General features: G+C 37.6%; 1 protein-coding gene across 12 annotated transcripts in view; it reads left to right on the top strand.

Annotated features, from left to right (window-relative positions):
- Positions 1-17,528, top strand: part of LOC104149846 (probable global transcription activator SNF2L2) — a 138,754-nt gene extending 121,226 nt beyond the window's left edge. For 11 of the 12 annotated variants that reach the window (XM_068924612.1, XM_068924621.1, XM_068924615.1 and 8 more), the window contains 5 exons: positions 10,985-11,090; positions 11,923-12,024; positions 14,448-14,583; positions 16,212-16,354; positions 16,579-17,528. In XM_068924612.1, the coding sequence (XP_068780713.1) occupies positions 10,985-11,090; positions 11,923-12,024; positions 14,448-14,583; positions 16,212-16,354; positions 16,579-16,614 (523 nt within the window). In that variant the 3' untranslated portion in view covers positions 16,615-17,528. Of the gene's footprint in view, positions 1-382; positions 4,399-10,984; positions 11,091-11,922; positions 12,025-14,447; positions 14,584-16,211; positions 16,355-16,578 lie in introns of those variants that run through there. The other variant, XM_068924623.1, reaches the window with a different exon arrangement.
- Positions 17,529-17,788: the final 260 nt, after the last annotated feature.

Here is a 17,788-nt window from a genome sequence, read left to right as displayed (position 1 = left end):
AGATACAATTGCTCTTGGTAAATTCATTAAGAAGGGAGGCATGAACACAAGGGAGATTGTAGAACCAATTAAACTACCAGACAGTGCTGGCACAAGAACAAGTGGGTGTAACCAGTCATGAATAAATTTAGGTTGATAACTAGAAAAGATTGTGAAATATCTTTCCAGGTGAAATAGTAAGGCAGAAATACCTAACTAGATTTGAGATGGGGCTTTGTTCCTTCAATAAAGAAATTAATGATGTGATGTGATTATTTACAATACCAGAATCCTAGAATCAAGGCTCTGGGAAGTCCCTTCCAGTTTTCTTGTTACACAATTGTTCTCAGTTCTCTGAAGTTGGGTTTTTTAAATATATTTTTAAAATAGTTCTTCATTCCAGGTCTTCTCCTTATGAGCTGATTTGCAGCTTTATATAATCAAATTTCAGAAACCACTCAATGAAATAGTTGCAGAGGCACTGAGGGGGATTTCCATGTTGCTTGTCAACTTCTCTCTACTGAAGATTACAAGAGGGGACTGTGCAGCACGTACTCTGAGGTTTGCATGATAAAACTGGTTAGTATTTGCTAGTTTTGGTGTTATTACTACTGTTAGAGCAGTTATTTCTATTACAAGCAAGTGCACAAACAATGTTACCATTACAATTTCAAAGTCAAGACCACAAGAGTTAAAGATATCTGTGCAACTATAATCTTGTCTCCTTGTACATATGCATACAATGTGTTGTTATAGGCAGGTTTCATGTTATTTTTCTTTGTTTGGGCCTGATCCATTATAAGGAAAATCAAGCTTTGCTGTGGAGCCTTGGCTAGCAGAAGTTTACTTAGTTTCCTTTACTGGTATGGCTTCTGCCCAGTTTGACCAGCACGAGAAGTTAAGAGCTATTTGAGTGTACCTGTTGAGGACAGAAGTGTTAGATTTTAGCTGTTAATCTCCATTGAACATGCACAAAATTAGCCTTTTTTCACTTCAGTCTTATAACTGGGCTAAATTCAGTCAAGGAAGGGGACAAGAGACAAGAAAGAAACACTTCTGTAAAGTAAAGCCCACCTGCCACAGGGAAAAACTGCTCAACTCACACTGTTTAAACCAAATCAGGCAGTTTATTGATTTATTAACAACACGTGATTAACTGGCAATCAGTGAACTATACATTCAGGATCCATATCAGCAATACAACAGAAAAATCACAATACTAGATACTCACAAAATGTTAATAAACACCTACACATTTCTAAAACCCTTCTATAACTAATCCAAAGATAATTCCCCCCCCATACACACACCCCTCACAGAACGGGTGGGTTACAAGCACACCCCCCTTCTGGGGGAGCTGCAGGTGCTCCAGCTATAGGTGCACCCCTGCTGCTCACTACAACCCGTGAATCCACACACCAGTGAGAAAGCCCCCCATGAGGTCACCTATGCACCCCCGAGGGGTGGGCCCCTACTTGGTGCACCCTGTATTGACAGCCCACAAGCTGGAGGCAGGATACTCACAGCATCCCACAGGGAGGAGGCTGCTCCGCCAGGCCTAGGCAGAGGTTGCGATGCCGGTGGGGCCACTTCTGGCAGCGTCAAACCCAGGTTTTGTCTACTGCTGTTTCCAGACCAAGGTCTCCTCCCCTGCTTCAAATTTTCATGCTGCTTCTATTCTTTTCAAGCTGACTCCCTTGTTTCAAAAGTCTCTTGGTAATTAATTCTCAGGTTACTGTTTAATCCATCTGATGGACATCTTTCTCTTTAACGTGATCAGTTTGGGGCAAACGCCCTCTCAGTCAGTTGCAGGTGTCCCATTCACACCCACTGTTACACTCACATTCCCATTTTATCAGCTGTTATTATCCATGTCATTTTGTCAAGGGGGGGCCCATGTGAATATTCCCAAATGCTCCATCCCTTGGCTGTTAACCAGATTAACAGTGGCACTACTTCTGAACACTGACTTGGGATATTTGCTTGGCCACCCCTTTAAAAGCAGAAAAACACATTTGCATTCCTCCTGAGCTACTCTATAAATCAAAGCCCCAGGGGAGCCTATGTGCCAATATTCCTTGATGCTGGTTCATTGGCACCTTTCTTCCTAATAACTTTCCTGCTTTCCCTTGAAGGACTTTTTCATGTCATTATTCAACAGCAGTACTCCGACTCCATCATTTTCCTCTTATGTCAATGCCAAATAGTAATCAACTGTGATATTATGTAAGAACTAACTTCTGCTATTAAGTAATAACAGTGTCTCTAGGACCTCACTCCAAGGATTTCAAAACATCTAAAAATATTTTTTGCATTATACCTCATCTATATGGAGTTCCACTTTTCATGTTGTTTGTGGACACTGCCAGTTTCTATCTCCATACATCTCACAATAGCTTAAACTAATCATATAAACTTGTATAACAGATCCATTGAGTGTAACACTGCACCATTGTGGATTTAAGGACATCATTGTGGCCCAAACAGTTTCATTGTTTTGTGATAACAGCATTTTTAACCGACATTGTTGGAGATTTAACTGCCTTTTTCCTGCACATCTTATTTTCCAGACCCATCTTGTTGACCCTGATCTTGTAGTCCATTGCAGCTGACACCTGCCTTGTTTCATAGATTTAGATAAAGAGGATGACTTATCTTTTCCTAGTAATCAATCCATTGCCTCCTGCTACCACCCCCTCTGTACTTGACACATCAATGCTTGCATTTCCATATTGAGTTGCTGTTGTATTATATAACATGTTAAGTTCTTTAAGGAATCATTTATTGCTCCTGCCAAAACAAAAACTGCTGTTGGGGTGGCATTAAACAATTTTTAGTCCAATCCAAATTCTAGTTTTATGGCTTGCACACCTCCTTGCAAAGCAACCCTGCTTGATTCTATCCATGTAAATATAAATTTTACTACATCTTGGAGTTGGACTTGAAGGCTTCCTGTTTGGGTTTCTATGCCAAGACCTTCTGAACTACTGAGTGTACCTGACAGGTCTCTTGCATTTTGTAAAATCCCCTGGCCCTTCATCCTTCCTCCAAATGATCTATTTGTGAGATCGTGACATTTACTATGACTTTGTTAAACTTTATTTGAATAATATATTCACTCCAAGGGCCCATATATACCTCAACTCTTTCTTTTATTAACAATAATGATGGCCAGGTGTTTCTATTAGTCTTGTTAACCTCTGTTTCTGCAATTGTAATTAAATTAAACCCAGGTTTTGTTGCATTTGCCCAATATTGCTCTATCAAGCTATCTCCTAAATCTAAATAAATGCTGTTATTTAACTGGTTTTCCCTAAATGCATTTCCCTTTTGCCACTGTTGGTTGTTTTTCCTATATTGCTAAATTATTCCTGATTTACTGTTGATGCCTAATTCTGTGGTGTTGGTGGCTCTTCCACTTAGGGAAATGTTGCATCATTTGCCTGATTCCCGCACCACCCCTATTTCTTGTGAAAGTTATCTCATTCTGACAGCTCCATCTTTGCTACTTGAGATGGTGGTGAAGATGATGTTCTCTGTGGCTTCGGTTTCAGTCATTCAAAGATGGTTGCGTTATTCCATCCAGTTGTGGTGTCAAATGATTCAGCAATATATATCTCCCACATGAAGCCAAACAGTATCACCCAGGAGGTGGCCATTTTGGTTTCTCTGTTATACCTGCAAAGACAGAAACAAAAAACTGCCTCCTAGTTTCCCCTAGTAACTGTTACTGTAATGTCTTTTAGCTTAGGGACCATATGAGGTCATTTGGATACACCCTGAGATGGACCTTGCAGACTCTGGGCTATCATTTAGGTCCAAACAAGTGCCATATTGCACTCTTCATCTTCATGCTTATTTGATTCCCAGATGACTCCGTCCTATGTTTCCAGATCCCAATCCTCACTCAGAACTGCCATCAAGTCTTCCAAGACCTGTTTCCCTTCGTTCTTTTTCCTCTGAATGTGTTCTGCCTTTTGTGCAGCCATCACCACTGCCACCTGCGCTAGCTTCTGAGCCTGCTGAGCATTCTTAGCTTCAGCACTCTCAGCAGCCTGTTGCAAACACATTATCCTTTCTTTATAATCAGCTACTCATTCCTTCAGCTTCTGAATCTCATCCTCCTGCCTCATACATGCCTCCTTCCCTTCTCAAAGTGCAGTTATTAATAGCCAACACAAATAGCTACACCAATCACCTGGTTTTCTCATACCATTCCTTGCTTTAGCTAGCACAGACCACAGTTTTTCCCCATCCCCTTGATAAAATGTTGTATTATTGGTCAAAGTACAGAAGCACTAGAGCAGTTGTAAGAATAGAATTTTTAACTCCACAAAAGTTTTTCTGCTAGCTTTGATTTTTAGAAGAAGTTTAATTGTTTGAATTCCAAAACAAATCACCCTGAAGCAGATATCTGGCAAAAAAAAAAAAAACCTCGTCTAGGTAATTACTTTCCCAAAGTTATATAAAAAAGGAAACCATTAGGAATCTGTACTTATTAGCCCCTCTGATGACAGTGCTTTTTCTCACTACACTGTTTTTACTGTTGTCTCTAGTATGAATTTCTAACACCAAATTATGAGTGGGATATTATTTCATTAATCTTTTGGTATCTATAAATGTACTATCTTTGTGTCACAGCCTACATTTGCCCTCCTTGCAATTTAGAATTAAAATCACAAGTGGGGAAAAACTTGGGGATAATGCTGACATTTTTAGGCATATGTATCATCTTTGCAGACCCCATTTGCAATAAGGCTAAAATGTTTTGGTTTGAGATTTTGTTGCAATTATTTCTATACTTAAGATACTAATATCTGCAAGTTAGAAAAGGGGCCCTTGTAGCTGTTGCATCTTGGTCTGCACTTGCGGTATAAGACAACTGTTTAGGGGAAAGATGGTTGAAATGCTAAAGTCCAGCACTTCCATCTCTTCTTTCCAGTTCTGATCCTCATTTTTAACCCTTCTGTCTTTCATTCCCTCTGAAATTGAGAATGCCCACATGGAAAGGTGATGTAAGGATTAATTTGTAATTCTTTTCTTATGTTTTCAGAAACCAAAGTTGCTCTATGTGTCCAGTGTAATTATTTTACCTTCTTGAAAGTAGGAACAATTTTACTGGAAACAAATATATTTTTACTGAACTTGGAATGTATATGTCAAATAAGATCATGCTGAGCCCCAGTTGCTCTGTTTGCATCATGCACATTCATGCTGACTTAGACTCCAAAACCGTCCTCTTCCTCCTATGAGTGCTTTCCCTTATTTTTAAATTTAAGAGTGAGATAAACCATTAGTCTAGCATCCTCAGAAGTTACCTTCTCCCTTTCCTGATTTTAAGTGGAAAAAAAATGCATTTTATCCAATATTCCCCCATTTTCCCTACAACTTCACTGTACTCTCCTCCCTTGCATTAGTTTGTTCTTTAATGCCTAGGTGCCATTTTGCTGCACCTGCTCCTCTGCATTAACTTTGCTTAGATAGCAACAGTTGACTCCTACCATAACAGCTCTGTTTCATGAAGTGACGTGCTTCTGTTATCCACCTACTCTCTACTCAGATCATGAGACTTAGACGAAGTAATGAGTGCAGGGCCATACCTGTTAACTTCATAGAGCTTCCTCTTCTTAGTAGGTGGTTGTTAACCATGTTTAATAAAGCTGATGAGAAAGTTGGAGTGTGTCCTGCCCGTGTTTCTTGCTTGGGATGGAGACTTCCCTTATTTTTGGTGTGTAGTATTTTGATTACTGCATCATTAGAGCTAAAATATTTAAATTAGTACCTGTACCATCCTATTTTTTACAGATTAGTTCAGGGGAGAAGATTTTTCTTTGTATGTAAAATTAATTTCATTTGGACTGTTTCAGAGGTTTCCTCAAGCCACTAGTTTTTACCTGTGTTATAAAATAGGGAGTAATGTAGCTAGTCATCAGTAATGTAACTAGCAATTAATTATACCATTCAGTATTCTGAAGTCTTCAGGCATACAAAGCAAACAGTTGTGATTGATATCCCAATCAAGATCATGGCCTATGTAGCCATATGTCAAAAATAGGAATTGCTATTTTTATCCATTCCCATTTCAATAATAGGGAAATGTCTACCATCTACTAGTGAAGTCAAATAATCCTGGAAAGGGAGAAATTTAACAAAAATTAATAATCTCTCCACCTGCCTGGATTACTACTGGAAGGTTATAAATACAGAAGAACAACCTTACCATGAAGGTGGGTTTTTTTTTGTGTTGGTTTGGAGTTTTATTTAGAACAACTTCATTGTGAGTTGCACTTGAATAGGAGTTGTAATTAGCACACTGTAGTTCTAGGTGTGAGGACTCTGACTAGAGCAAGCATGCAGGACTCTTTACTCAACCCACTGTAAATGGAATTTCAGTGTTTGTTGAGAAGTATGAAATTTGCCAAAGAAATGTGAACATCTTGCAGTTTCAGCTTCCTTGTTGTCTTTCCTTTCTGGTTTCATTAGTTTCAAATACCTGAAGGGGAAAGATGTTTGATACTAGTAACATATTGACCTTTTTCCCAGGTCAGTGACAGTTTTTCCTGGCAACACATTGCCAAGGAGAAAAAAAAAAAGAAAATAAACACCTATAAATTGGGCCTAATTCTTCCTTCGTGTAATTCCAGATTACATGTGCTTGCATGTATACATCCTGTAAGCAGTTTGGGGAAAAGGAGGGATTTGTTTCTTGCTGAGAGTAACTGGAAACAATACCTTTCTTAAAAGCAAAGATCTCTCCTTTTAGAGTAGTATTCCATAAGGAGTTTTTACCTATACAATATGTAAGTATTTACATGTGAACATACATGGGAATAAAAGGATGAATTGATGTAATAGTAGTGAACCATCACTCATCTTTCTGTCACAATCAATTCTGTTAATTTATTCTGGTCGCTCTTACTCTTCAACTTGTAGTCTGCTAGTTGCTAGGCAACCATAAATGATTTTACTGCTCATGCTTTTTATGTGTTGGCTATCATGTTTATTATTGTTTAATTATAAAAGCAGAAATACAGAATAAAATCAGAGAATGGAGTTCATAATTACTAATTTTCTTCCATTGTATCTGCAACATAGTCATTTTTGTTTAAATGAATGCTATCTTTTCAAACATGCAGTATGGAAGCACTTACACAAAGGGAGCAGGAGATAACCTTTCTCTGTGAGAGGAGATTCTGGGAAAATGGTAAAATAGAATAAGTTGTTATTGATCTGGATAGACAAAATCAGATGCCATTATACCAAATTCTGAATAGCAAAAGCTTGCAGTTTTTTGTGGCATTTTTAGTTTAACAGAACATATGAACAAGCCACAGTTGGCTAGAATTTTATCTTGAAACATAAAGTATTGCAGCTTAATAACTTACTACTGTTATATTTTCCAATGTAAATATAAAAGTTAATGTGTACTTGCCCTATAGATATCTGTGTGTGTGTGTATAATTTTATATAGCCATGAGACAAAAAGCTGTATAGGCATCAGGGACTTTTTAACATAGATTAACAGAAGAAAGCAGTTTAAAATGTGATCAGAATTAGGAGATTATTTAGTAGCTGTTTCCATTATACTTAAGTTATATGATTACGAATAGTTTTATTTGTTGTTTTATTTGTTGAATCTGAGCTACAGTTGGGGCCACACCAACATCAAAACAGTTTGATATTTTGCTTTGACCTAAGGACTTTTTTCTCAAATAGACATTTATGTTGAAAATAAAACTTCTAAAGTTTTAAACTCAACAGTGATGATTCAATCCTTTTGTATAGCAAATCCAAAATGTCATCTGCAAGTAACATGTTAAGGGCTGTACATCTGGTTTGCCAAATCATTTAAATGACAAATCAGCAGACATGCTCTTCAGGGTTTTTTGTTTGTTTGTTTTGTTTTTTAAGCACTTTGAAGACTATATTTCACATCTACTATATGGTGCAATTGTAAAACTGTGGTTTTTATCATGAAATATAATATTAACTGCTAAAAGTAGAGGTTTGCTACTTTCTTTTTAAAGAAAGAATTGTTTTTATCAGTTTTTGTTTTAATGGGAAATTTTCTTGTTTTAATTTTTGAGCAAGCACACAGTGAGCCTGTCTGCAAATAAAATACCTTTTGGCTTCTGAAGACACACTTCTGTCACAATATTGAGTGACTCCATGCACAAGTCATCTCCTAATTGTGTACTCCTGCTTTGTATATGCTGTACAGATAATTTTGCAAGTAACTTGTTGTGCCTTTTAAAGAATTAGTTTACATCTATATATGTTGTGCAAACAGAATTATTAAAAGATCATTATTAAGTTTGCAAAGTCAAGCAGGCAGAAGGTAAGTTATGACAGAATTAATGTGCAAACCTAATATGATTCCCTCAGCCACATGCATTACAGTACAGCTTGTAATGCCATGACAGAATACTGTTTTTTTTTTTTTCCCCATAGGATCTTTGCCTCATATCATGCACAAGATGGACAATGATCACTTAATGAACAGCTATTTGTTATTTTGCTTTATGGTAATTCCTCAATATGTGGCCTCATGCCTTATTTATTGTGTCAAACCCTATTAGAAGACAGAATTATAAATTTTCTCATGGGCTTCCTTATGGTGCTCATCAGTATATGGTATCTAAATGCTTTGCAAACATATTATTGACTTTCACAACACCTCAGCATTATTTTAATTTTATGGAATGACAAATAGAGACTTAAACTTTAAGATACCATTCGGACACTAGATATCTGATTTTTCAGAGTATTTAGTGTTTTATATGTTCAGGAACATCGTTCATTAATGTCAATTGCAGCCATGAATGCTCTACACTTTTGTTTATTAAAGAAAAAAAAAAGAACAGCCCCTAATCTCAAATCTGACCCTCAGAAAAGGAGGAAGGCACACTTAGCAATCAACTGTGTAATGATGTTCTTTTAACATAACTTTTGTTTGCAATTTCCCATTTCTCTTTGAAAAGGCAAACTGAAACAAAAACAAATCCTGTAATGTGGCATCACATTGTTACTCACATAGATTATTGATATCATTGGAGCCTTTAAATCCACAGTACAAACCTCTCTCCCTTTGACTCATGAAGTATAGAAGTAGTAAATTGGCCTCTTCTGTGTGAATCAGTACTAGAGGGGGATGGCCTGACAATTTCATAAATATTTGCTGATGGGAGAGGAATAGTGAGAATTGGGATTAGGATTATCTGTCTATTTTATGATTTGTTCTGTTGTATTATCTAGGTGCTTCCCAAATTAATTTAATCTGTTTGGTGAGTTGCTAGTAAACTTCCTGGAGTTTGACTGTTTTTCTCATGTGTGGTACAGAACAGGGTGATCTGGCCATGGCAGCTGTAAGGGTTGGATCTAGACTCAGAACACTTCCCCATCCCCTTCCCTGGTGGATATACATAGCCAGCCTTCTCCTCTCACCCTGCAGCAGCAGGTGCCAAAAGTATATTCCTGCACCTGCAATAATCTAACAGGTATTTGGCTGCTAGGATTGTGTTTGCTGTAAGCTGGATGGAAAAATAGACACAAGGTTTACCTCACAGGATATTGGTTGGACCACACTGAATAGGAAGCTGTGCTTGGAATATTTATATTATTGTCCTTCTCTCTCATGCAATGTATATAAGAGGAAATGCCCCAAAACTAAACCAAGAACGTTAAGAAATCTTGGATCAGATGAGCAACATCTCCACGTGAAAGAAGAAAACTATCCAAATCCTGAGGCTGTCTTATGCATCCCTATAGAGATCCCTATCAAGAAGGCATAGATGGCAACATTCATAGAAGACACAGCTGTCCCATGCATCTTCTCCTCCTCCTTCATGACAGAATTGCCTCAATTAACCTTTGACTCAGCGTTAGTTCCAGTGTGTCTGATAAGATACCTGCAGTTTCAACAGAATGCTGTACTGTGGAGGGCAACTGTAAGAGAGAGGCTCAGGTGGGGGCCCAAGAACTGGCAGCAGCCTCTGTGTTGTCCAACTCCTACAAATTACCATTCAAAGGTGGAAATGAGAAAACAGGGCCACTTTGGAGTAAGTTGGGATAGAAGGAAGCAGTGATATTTCTGCCTGTGATTGTGGGCTGAGAAACACTGGTGAATGCTGTCTATGTACAACAGGCTACAGTTCTCAGAAGCAGCTTTTTTCTGCTAGCATGACTGTCAGATAAATGTCTGTGTGTGTGTGTGTGTGTGTGTGTGAGTGTACTTGAGCCCATAAGGGCCATAAACAGATGTTTCCTCTCCAAATAACTCATAGTAAACGGTTACCTGGGAAGCCACAAATGAGAGGATAAAAAGAACCTCTATTCATAAGCATTAAAAGCTTATAATAAAAGCTATTAATAAGGGATGGACAAGGGAACATCTGGAAATCTCAGAGAATATAAACACCTGTAAATCATACGCAATGTGTATCTTAGGGTATGAATGGAATTTAAATAACCCATTACTTTACTTCTGACAATTCTTTCCAGATGACTGAAGTACAAACTGCAGTACTGATTTTCCACACACTATTACAATTATCTTCCCAGAAAACTAACTTTCATTAATGCAAGTTAATACTGGCATTTATTGTAACACCTAGTTGTTCTGATTGCAATCAGCATCTACAAAAAAGATGAAGAGGAAGATAAATTTAAGGTGACAAGAAAGAGAATAGCTAAGGATGATAAAACAAAATGAAGAAAAGAATAAAACTGCACTGGACAAAGCACTAGAGAATTCAGATTCAAATCCTGATCTTCTTTTAAGATCTACACATATGATGATGGTGATGCATCAGGACAAGAGCATGAAGGTTATGTATTAAATTGTAGATGAATTATGAAAGCAATAAGATCAATTCAGAGCAAGGTTTGTTACTAATCCTTTAAAAGAAAAGAAAAAATGCTATTTTTTATTATTTGATTGTATACAATTTATTTTCTGAGAACGTTTTAGTAATTCTTTGTATTTTGTGCTCGTTTTTCTCAACAGTTCAGGACGGCAACTAAGTGAAGTCTTCATTCAGCTCCCATCTAGGAAAGAATTACCAGAGTATTATGAATTAATTAGGAAACCAGTGGACTTCAAAAAAATAAAGGTGAGAACCATTTTTGGGAGTGGGCATTTCTTCATTCCTTTTCACTATATAGGCATCTGAATATTGAGTCAGCATTAAAATTATGACCATGTGGATATTAAATTTGCCTATGTTTTTGACCTAGATTTTAAGTGTTAATATACCCCTTGTTATGAATTTTGCCTAATGTATACTGCAGAATTTCACTGCTAACACTAAGTCAAAGCAAAGCACAGCAGGACAACATAAATCATGCTTTCAGAGATGATACATTAATGTGTTTTTTTTTAAAGGACCAAATCTTGAATCTGCAAGCAAAACTTAATAGTATAGTGCTTGTAAAAATTTTATGTTGCTGGGAGGGATCATCTCTAAACTAGCAATGCATCTTGGAATAGCCAGGCTAGATCCAACCACAGTTGGATAGGTGAGGATTAGGCAACTTGTTGCACCTTAGAGGACACAGAGTTCATGACTCTGTATTTGGCCTTCACTCACATTATACCTCCTTTTGTTTCTGTACTGAGAAGAAATTTGGAATTGAACTCCTTTCCTACCCACAACAACACAATTTCTGTTGCTTTTGGCCCTTCCTGTTCACACAGTGATTGCACAATTTTTACTCTGCCTTTGATCATGATGCATTTTTTCAGCATATTCCTGTCACATAGGGTTTAGTTTTTGCTTGTTTGTTTTAAGCAGATACTTGTCATTCCACTTAGGTAAAATGTTTAAAGAGAAGCTTTTAATGTATTGAAGAGCAATATTAACTGATTGTCCTGTCAATTATTTTTCTTTTTCTCTCCCCACTGCTGCCCATCCCTCCTTCTCCCAATCTTAACAAATGCAACAGGAAAGAATTCGTAACCATAAATATCGGAGCATCAGTGATCTGGAGAAAGATGTCATGTTGCTGTGTCACAATGCTCAGACATTCAATTTGGAGGGATCACAGGTCTGACTGAAGCACTTCATGTTAAACATATGTGTCTTCCTTACTCAGTGTTTTCAGTGCTTGACTAATTATGACAATTCTGTATATAGAAACCTTTATTCTTATTATTGCTTTTAATAGATAAAAATGCCCAGATTATTTGAAGCATTCAGGATCCTTTGGTCACAACTAGAGTTCAAACATTCAGAGAGAGAATTTAGTTTTGATTCCATAATTCTGAAATCAGTTTGTTCTGGTCCATATACAGTTTAGAGCAGTTGTAGGACTTTTTGAATCTATGCTAAACGGCTGTGCCCTGAAGAGTCATATATTGGTTTGGGATTATCAGAGTGCATAATACAAGTAATTGAGAGAACGGTGCTTAGTGGTGAAATTTTCAGCTCTACTAATGGAAGATAAAGTTTAAGGTTTGTCTGATACTAGGTCTTTGTGTATATAGTTCATATTCTCTGGACATCGTAGTATTTTTTTCTTCTTGAAAGATCAATGTCCAATTTGAGAGATGGAAATAATGATGAACCCTATGAAAGCAGTCATTGTAAATTCTTCAAATCTCTTATCTTGGAGGGAGGTAAAATTCAGGATTTTGCCTGGTTTACACACAAGGATGCACTTAGTCTTATGAATTCAAGATAGAAGAGGTAAACAGTACCACAAAAGAAAAGAGTATAAAAACCTGGAAGACAGATGAGAAAGTTGAAATATATGCTGTGGATTCTTTGAGATTTAGTTACAAAAGGGTAAGAGCTGAATCTTGGATGGGACAGACACACTAGTCTAGTCAGAAAGGTATTAAAGAAACAAAAGGGTTATGTGAAAAGGGGGAAACAAGATCCCTGGTGTTGAACAAAACCAAGATGATTAGAACAAAATACATCTGAGAACTACAGAACATGAAGAGAATACATTCTTTGCTTTCCTTTGCACCAGTCTTAGGAATCTGGGTGAACAAACAGGATTATAATTGTTCATTATGAACACAAATTCAGCCTACTTGGTCCTGAAAGCTGATGGGAAGACTGGAATGTTAAAAAGGCTATATCACTGATTTTTATCAAAAGATGCAACCTCAACAGGGCTGAGTAGAGGGGAAGGATTGCCTCCCTCGACCTGCTGGCAACACTCTGCCTAATGCACCCCAGGATACCATTGGCCTTCTTGGCCACAAGGGCACACTGCTGGCTCATGCTTAACTTGTTGTCCACCAGCACTCCCAGGTCCTTCTCTGCAGAGCTGCTTTCCAGCAGGTCAGCCCCCAGCCTGTACTGGTGCATGGGGTTGTTCCTCCCCAGGTGCAGGACCTTGCACTTGCCTTTGTGGAACTTCATGAGGTTCCTCTCCGCCCAGCTCTCCAGCCTCTCCAGGTCCCTCTGAATGGCAGCACAGCCTTCTGGTGTGTCAGCCACTCCTCCCAGTTTAGTATCATCAGCAGACTTGCTGAGGGTGCACTCTGTCCCTTCCTCCAGGTCATTGATGAATATATTGAACAAGACTGGACCCAGGACTGACCCCGGGGGGGACACCACTAGCTACAGGCCTCCAACTTGGTTCTGTGCCACTGACCACAACCCTCTGAGCTCTGCCATCCAGCCAGTTCTCAATCCACCTCACTGTCCATTCATCCAACCCACACTTCCTGAGTTTACCTATGAGGATGTGATGGGAGACAGTGTCAAAAGCCTTGCTGAAGTCCAGGGAGACAACATCCACTGCTCTCCCCTCATCTTGTTATTTCTGTTACATAATTCTGTTACATTAGTCCTCTATTTCATAGATGTTCTTCCAACAAGGTTTATACTAAAGTTGATGGTACCAAAGATACTTAGCAAGCTCCAAAATATTAATTAAGTATGATTTTTGGATAAGCATTGATTTTCAGTCTTTTTGAATCTGAGAGGAAGGAAGGAATAAGCTGCTTCAGATAAATTATTTTCTTTTTTAGCCACTTTGGATTTTGAAACAACCAGGTGTAATTAACACTGGGGTTAGCCATTTTTTCATTATCAAATAATTGTTAGACTGTAATTCAAATTTTCATTGTTTACTACAGAAGACTATCACTTTGGCCATTTTTCAAGGCTGTTATGAACTAATTAAAACATATCATAGTTCCAATGGTAATAAAAATAATAATGAAAGAAAAATGATTGCATTCCAGGATGGACTCTTTCTCTAAGTGGATGTTTTAAATGTGATACATTTTAAGAGTTGTATTTTTGTGGCTCATTGTTGGCAGGATTCTTCATCTAGTGCATGAAAAATTAATGTTGGCATTTTTTGTAAAATTCATGCAACAAGCATTGTTACTAGTAATAAAAAGGCTACATGTTCTGTGGGTTTGCATAGGAAATCAAGTTTCATGCTCTGAATTTTTGATGATGCTTGGCTCGCAGTTCTGACATAGATTTTCTTTCATACTGTAGATCTATGAGGATTCCATTGTTCTCCAGTCTGTGTTCAAAAGTGCGCGACAGAAGATTGCCAAGGAAGAGAGCGAGGATGAAAGCAATGAGGAGGAGGAGGAGGAGGAGGAGGAGGAGGAGGAGGAGGAGGAGGAGTGTAAGTTCCCTGCTGAATGCTGAGAAGGAAGTACATTTGGGGGAGAGGGGGTAATTGATTTTTCCATTTGTGCACTGAGGCTGGTTGTAGGCTTCCATTTTCCACTCGTGGAAGTAGTTTCTTATAAAGTTTGCTGTTTTGGCTGGTATTCAGCTCAAGTCTCTTGGCTACTCTGTTCTGGCTATATTTCTTAGAATTGTGCTGAAGACTTCAAGTATTCATAGGCCGGAAACAGAACACAGTATCCTCTTAAAAGAGGTGCTTTTAAGCACTGCTCAGATGGAAACAGATCTGACTTATTCTTATCTGACTGACCATGAGTATTTATGGACCCTTCTTTTCCTGTTCATGTCACTTGTAAATATAAGTAAGTGCCTGGAAAAAACTAGAGACATCCTTAATCCACAGGTGAGCAACCTTTCTGATATTATGTAACATATATAAAAATTATCATGTGGTTAAGAACCAGAAAATGTTACCTCAGTGAAACAAGAGAAGAACGGAACTCAGATTGTTTGGCAAGCAGGAGATGACATTCATTATGGGCTGCACCAAAAATTCAACTGGGATCCAGGGCATGCTGCAGGTTAAGCTGGAGCATCTCTTTTAAGAAGTGATGCTCTCATCTCTTGTTAAATTTATTACCTCCATTGGTGAAAATGTATGTATGTCTTTTATTTCCAATTTGAATTTTAATCTGCTGCATCTCTGCCATTCCACAGAATTGCCAGTAAGTTCACAACACAGCTGTCAAAAAATGCCTATATAAAGAGCCTGATCTACATATTATCTTTCAGCTCCCCTGACCAATTAAAGTTTCCCCAGTAGGTGTCTTCTCACATAACCTCTGAGCCCGAAGTCCCTGCAGACTTGGAAACATACTGTGGAAAAGGAGAGATCCCTTCATTCTACTTTCTGCCACCTAAGTACTTCTACCCTATACTTTCTAACTAGCTAGAATTGCACTTTGAGACTCTGTCTGGATACAGAACCTAGAGTACTTTGCCTTGAGCTGCTCTACAAGTATGCCAAGCAGCTGTGCAGAGCATGCAACTTCAGCAGTTCATCTGGAAATGAGTGGATACCCTGGAATTTTTGCACTTGTGTTCTTTTCAGTACACTGTCTGCTCAGAAATTGTCAGCCACCTCCACATGGAATTTGTGTAGTTAAAAAAACAGAATTGCCTGTTCCTACTGAAGATAGACATTTTTCTATGTGCAGGCAAGAAAAAAATACTTTATTTCTTAACATGCATCTTCTCGCACAAGGTTCCCTGAGTGTAGTTGCAGAACTAAATGCTATCTGTAGGCACCATGCATTCTAAAAGTGAAAGGAGGATGCACCTGGTCAACTCTAGATTTTTCTTGATAGTTTAACGTAAATTAGTGCTACAACTATCAAGAACACAAATAAAATCAAATACCTCTACTTAATTGTTCCCCAATCCAGATAAAGAACAGAAAGAGGATCTTTTCAGGTAACTATAAGGGGAGAATTTGCATGAACACAGATGATTGTTTAAAAATTGAGAGGTGGTGTTCAATAGCTATTTTACTTTATTTAGTAGGCAACGGGTACACAATAAAGGCAGCCATTATATTCACATACACTTTTCCACTTTTTATAGCAAAATCAATGAAAGTCAAAATCAAGCTGAATAAGAAGGATGAAAAAAGTCGGGACAAAGGCAAAGGCAAGAAGAGGCAAAGCCGAGTAAAAGCCAAGCCTGTCGTGAGTGATGATGATAGTGATGAGGATCAAGATGAAAATGTAAGTTTTGTTCACTGAGACTTTTGGAAATGGCCTGTTCTTCTCTAAAGAGGCCCACAGCAATTGAATTGGAATGAAATGTCATGAAAGGGAAATAGTAAATAACATATTACCTTTCTTATGGCTATCTTGATTTGTCAATTTAATTGTCTTTTTTTTTCTTTAACAAAATCCATAGAATAGCTGGCAAAGAATTTCTGACTTTTCTTGTCTCTTACCTCTAGGACCAATCAGAAGCAAGCGGAAGTGATGATGAGTAATCCATAGAGTTTATTTTCTTGGCAGAACTGACCCCATCCCCTTCCCTTCTCCCTTTTCTCATTTTACAACCAATGATTTCATTTTGTCAAATAGACATTGGGTTATTTCTATATTCTCATCCTCTATAAACTAGCTTTAGGATAATGCCAGACAAACATATGATATCATGGTGTAAAAAAGAAAAAATGTAACACATTGTGACCAAATGGGCCTCAAAGATTTTTTAAAAGATTCCCAAAACCAACAAAAAAGCTTTTGATGGAAAAATGTGCATTGATAGTATATTTCTATGGGTTGGGTTTCACTTGGTAATGGTTTTATTGTGCCTAGTTTTATCATTTGATGTTTTCAGTGTCATCAGAAAGACAAAAAATGTCTTTTGTAGCATTAATTACCAGGAGAAGCCATTAAAAGCCATTGGTTATTTATTTTTTATCAGGCAGTTTTCAAGGTTTTTATTGCTTCTCTATTGTTTTTTTACACTGTGGTACATATACGCAACTTTGTTTAAATAGCTTATAAATGTACAGTAGTTAGCCTTTACCCCACCTTGTCCTATATACATTTTTCCACTTTATGCTTGATGATCTTCAGAAAAATGCTTTTTGAATTGTATCAAATTTATGTCTACTGTAAACTGCTAAACTTTTTTCTTCTTGATTAAAAACAATGGGTTGAAAAATGCTTTTGAATATTGCAATCTATATAGTGTAATGAATGGCTTCTTTCATCAAATTGATCTTCTACGTTATCAATGTGGATTATCACCTTTTCCCTAAAGTGTACTTAATCTTTGCTTTCTTTGCACAATGTCTTTGGGTTGCAAGTCATAAGCCTGAGGCAAATACAATTCCAGTAATTTTGAAGAATGTTGTGTTGGTGCTTTCCTAATAAAGAGATAATTTAGCTCAATAAATACAGCCTTGTGTGATGAATTCCACAAAAATCCTTTTTACTATAGTGACAAGAGTGCCTCTTGTAGAGAGACCCAAAGGTGCTCTGCTCTAAACAGGTAACATAAGAGCTTGTCCAAATTCCATAGGAACATCCTCAAAGAGAGATATAAGACAAGTAACAGCTATTAAAAGATACCTTGAAATTGAAGTGTAATTTCAGTCCCTAACTAGAATTCAAGTGATTAAGCAATAAAATAAACATCTTTGTTCTTTTGGG

This window comes from Struthio camelus, chromosome W (genome assembly GCF_040807025.1).
Source record: "Struthio camelus isolate bStrCam1 chromosome W, bStrCam1.hap1, whole genome shotgun sequence".
Taxonomy (NCBI): domain Eukaryota; kingdom Metazoa; phylum Chordata; class Aves; order Struthioniformes; family Struthionidae; genus Struthio; species Struthio camelus.
The sequence above is the reverse complement of the archived record's forward strand: the minus strand, read 5'-3'. Positions and strand labels throughout refer to the sequence as shown.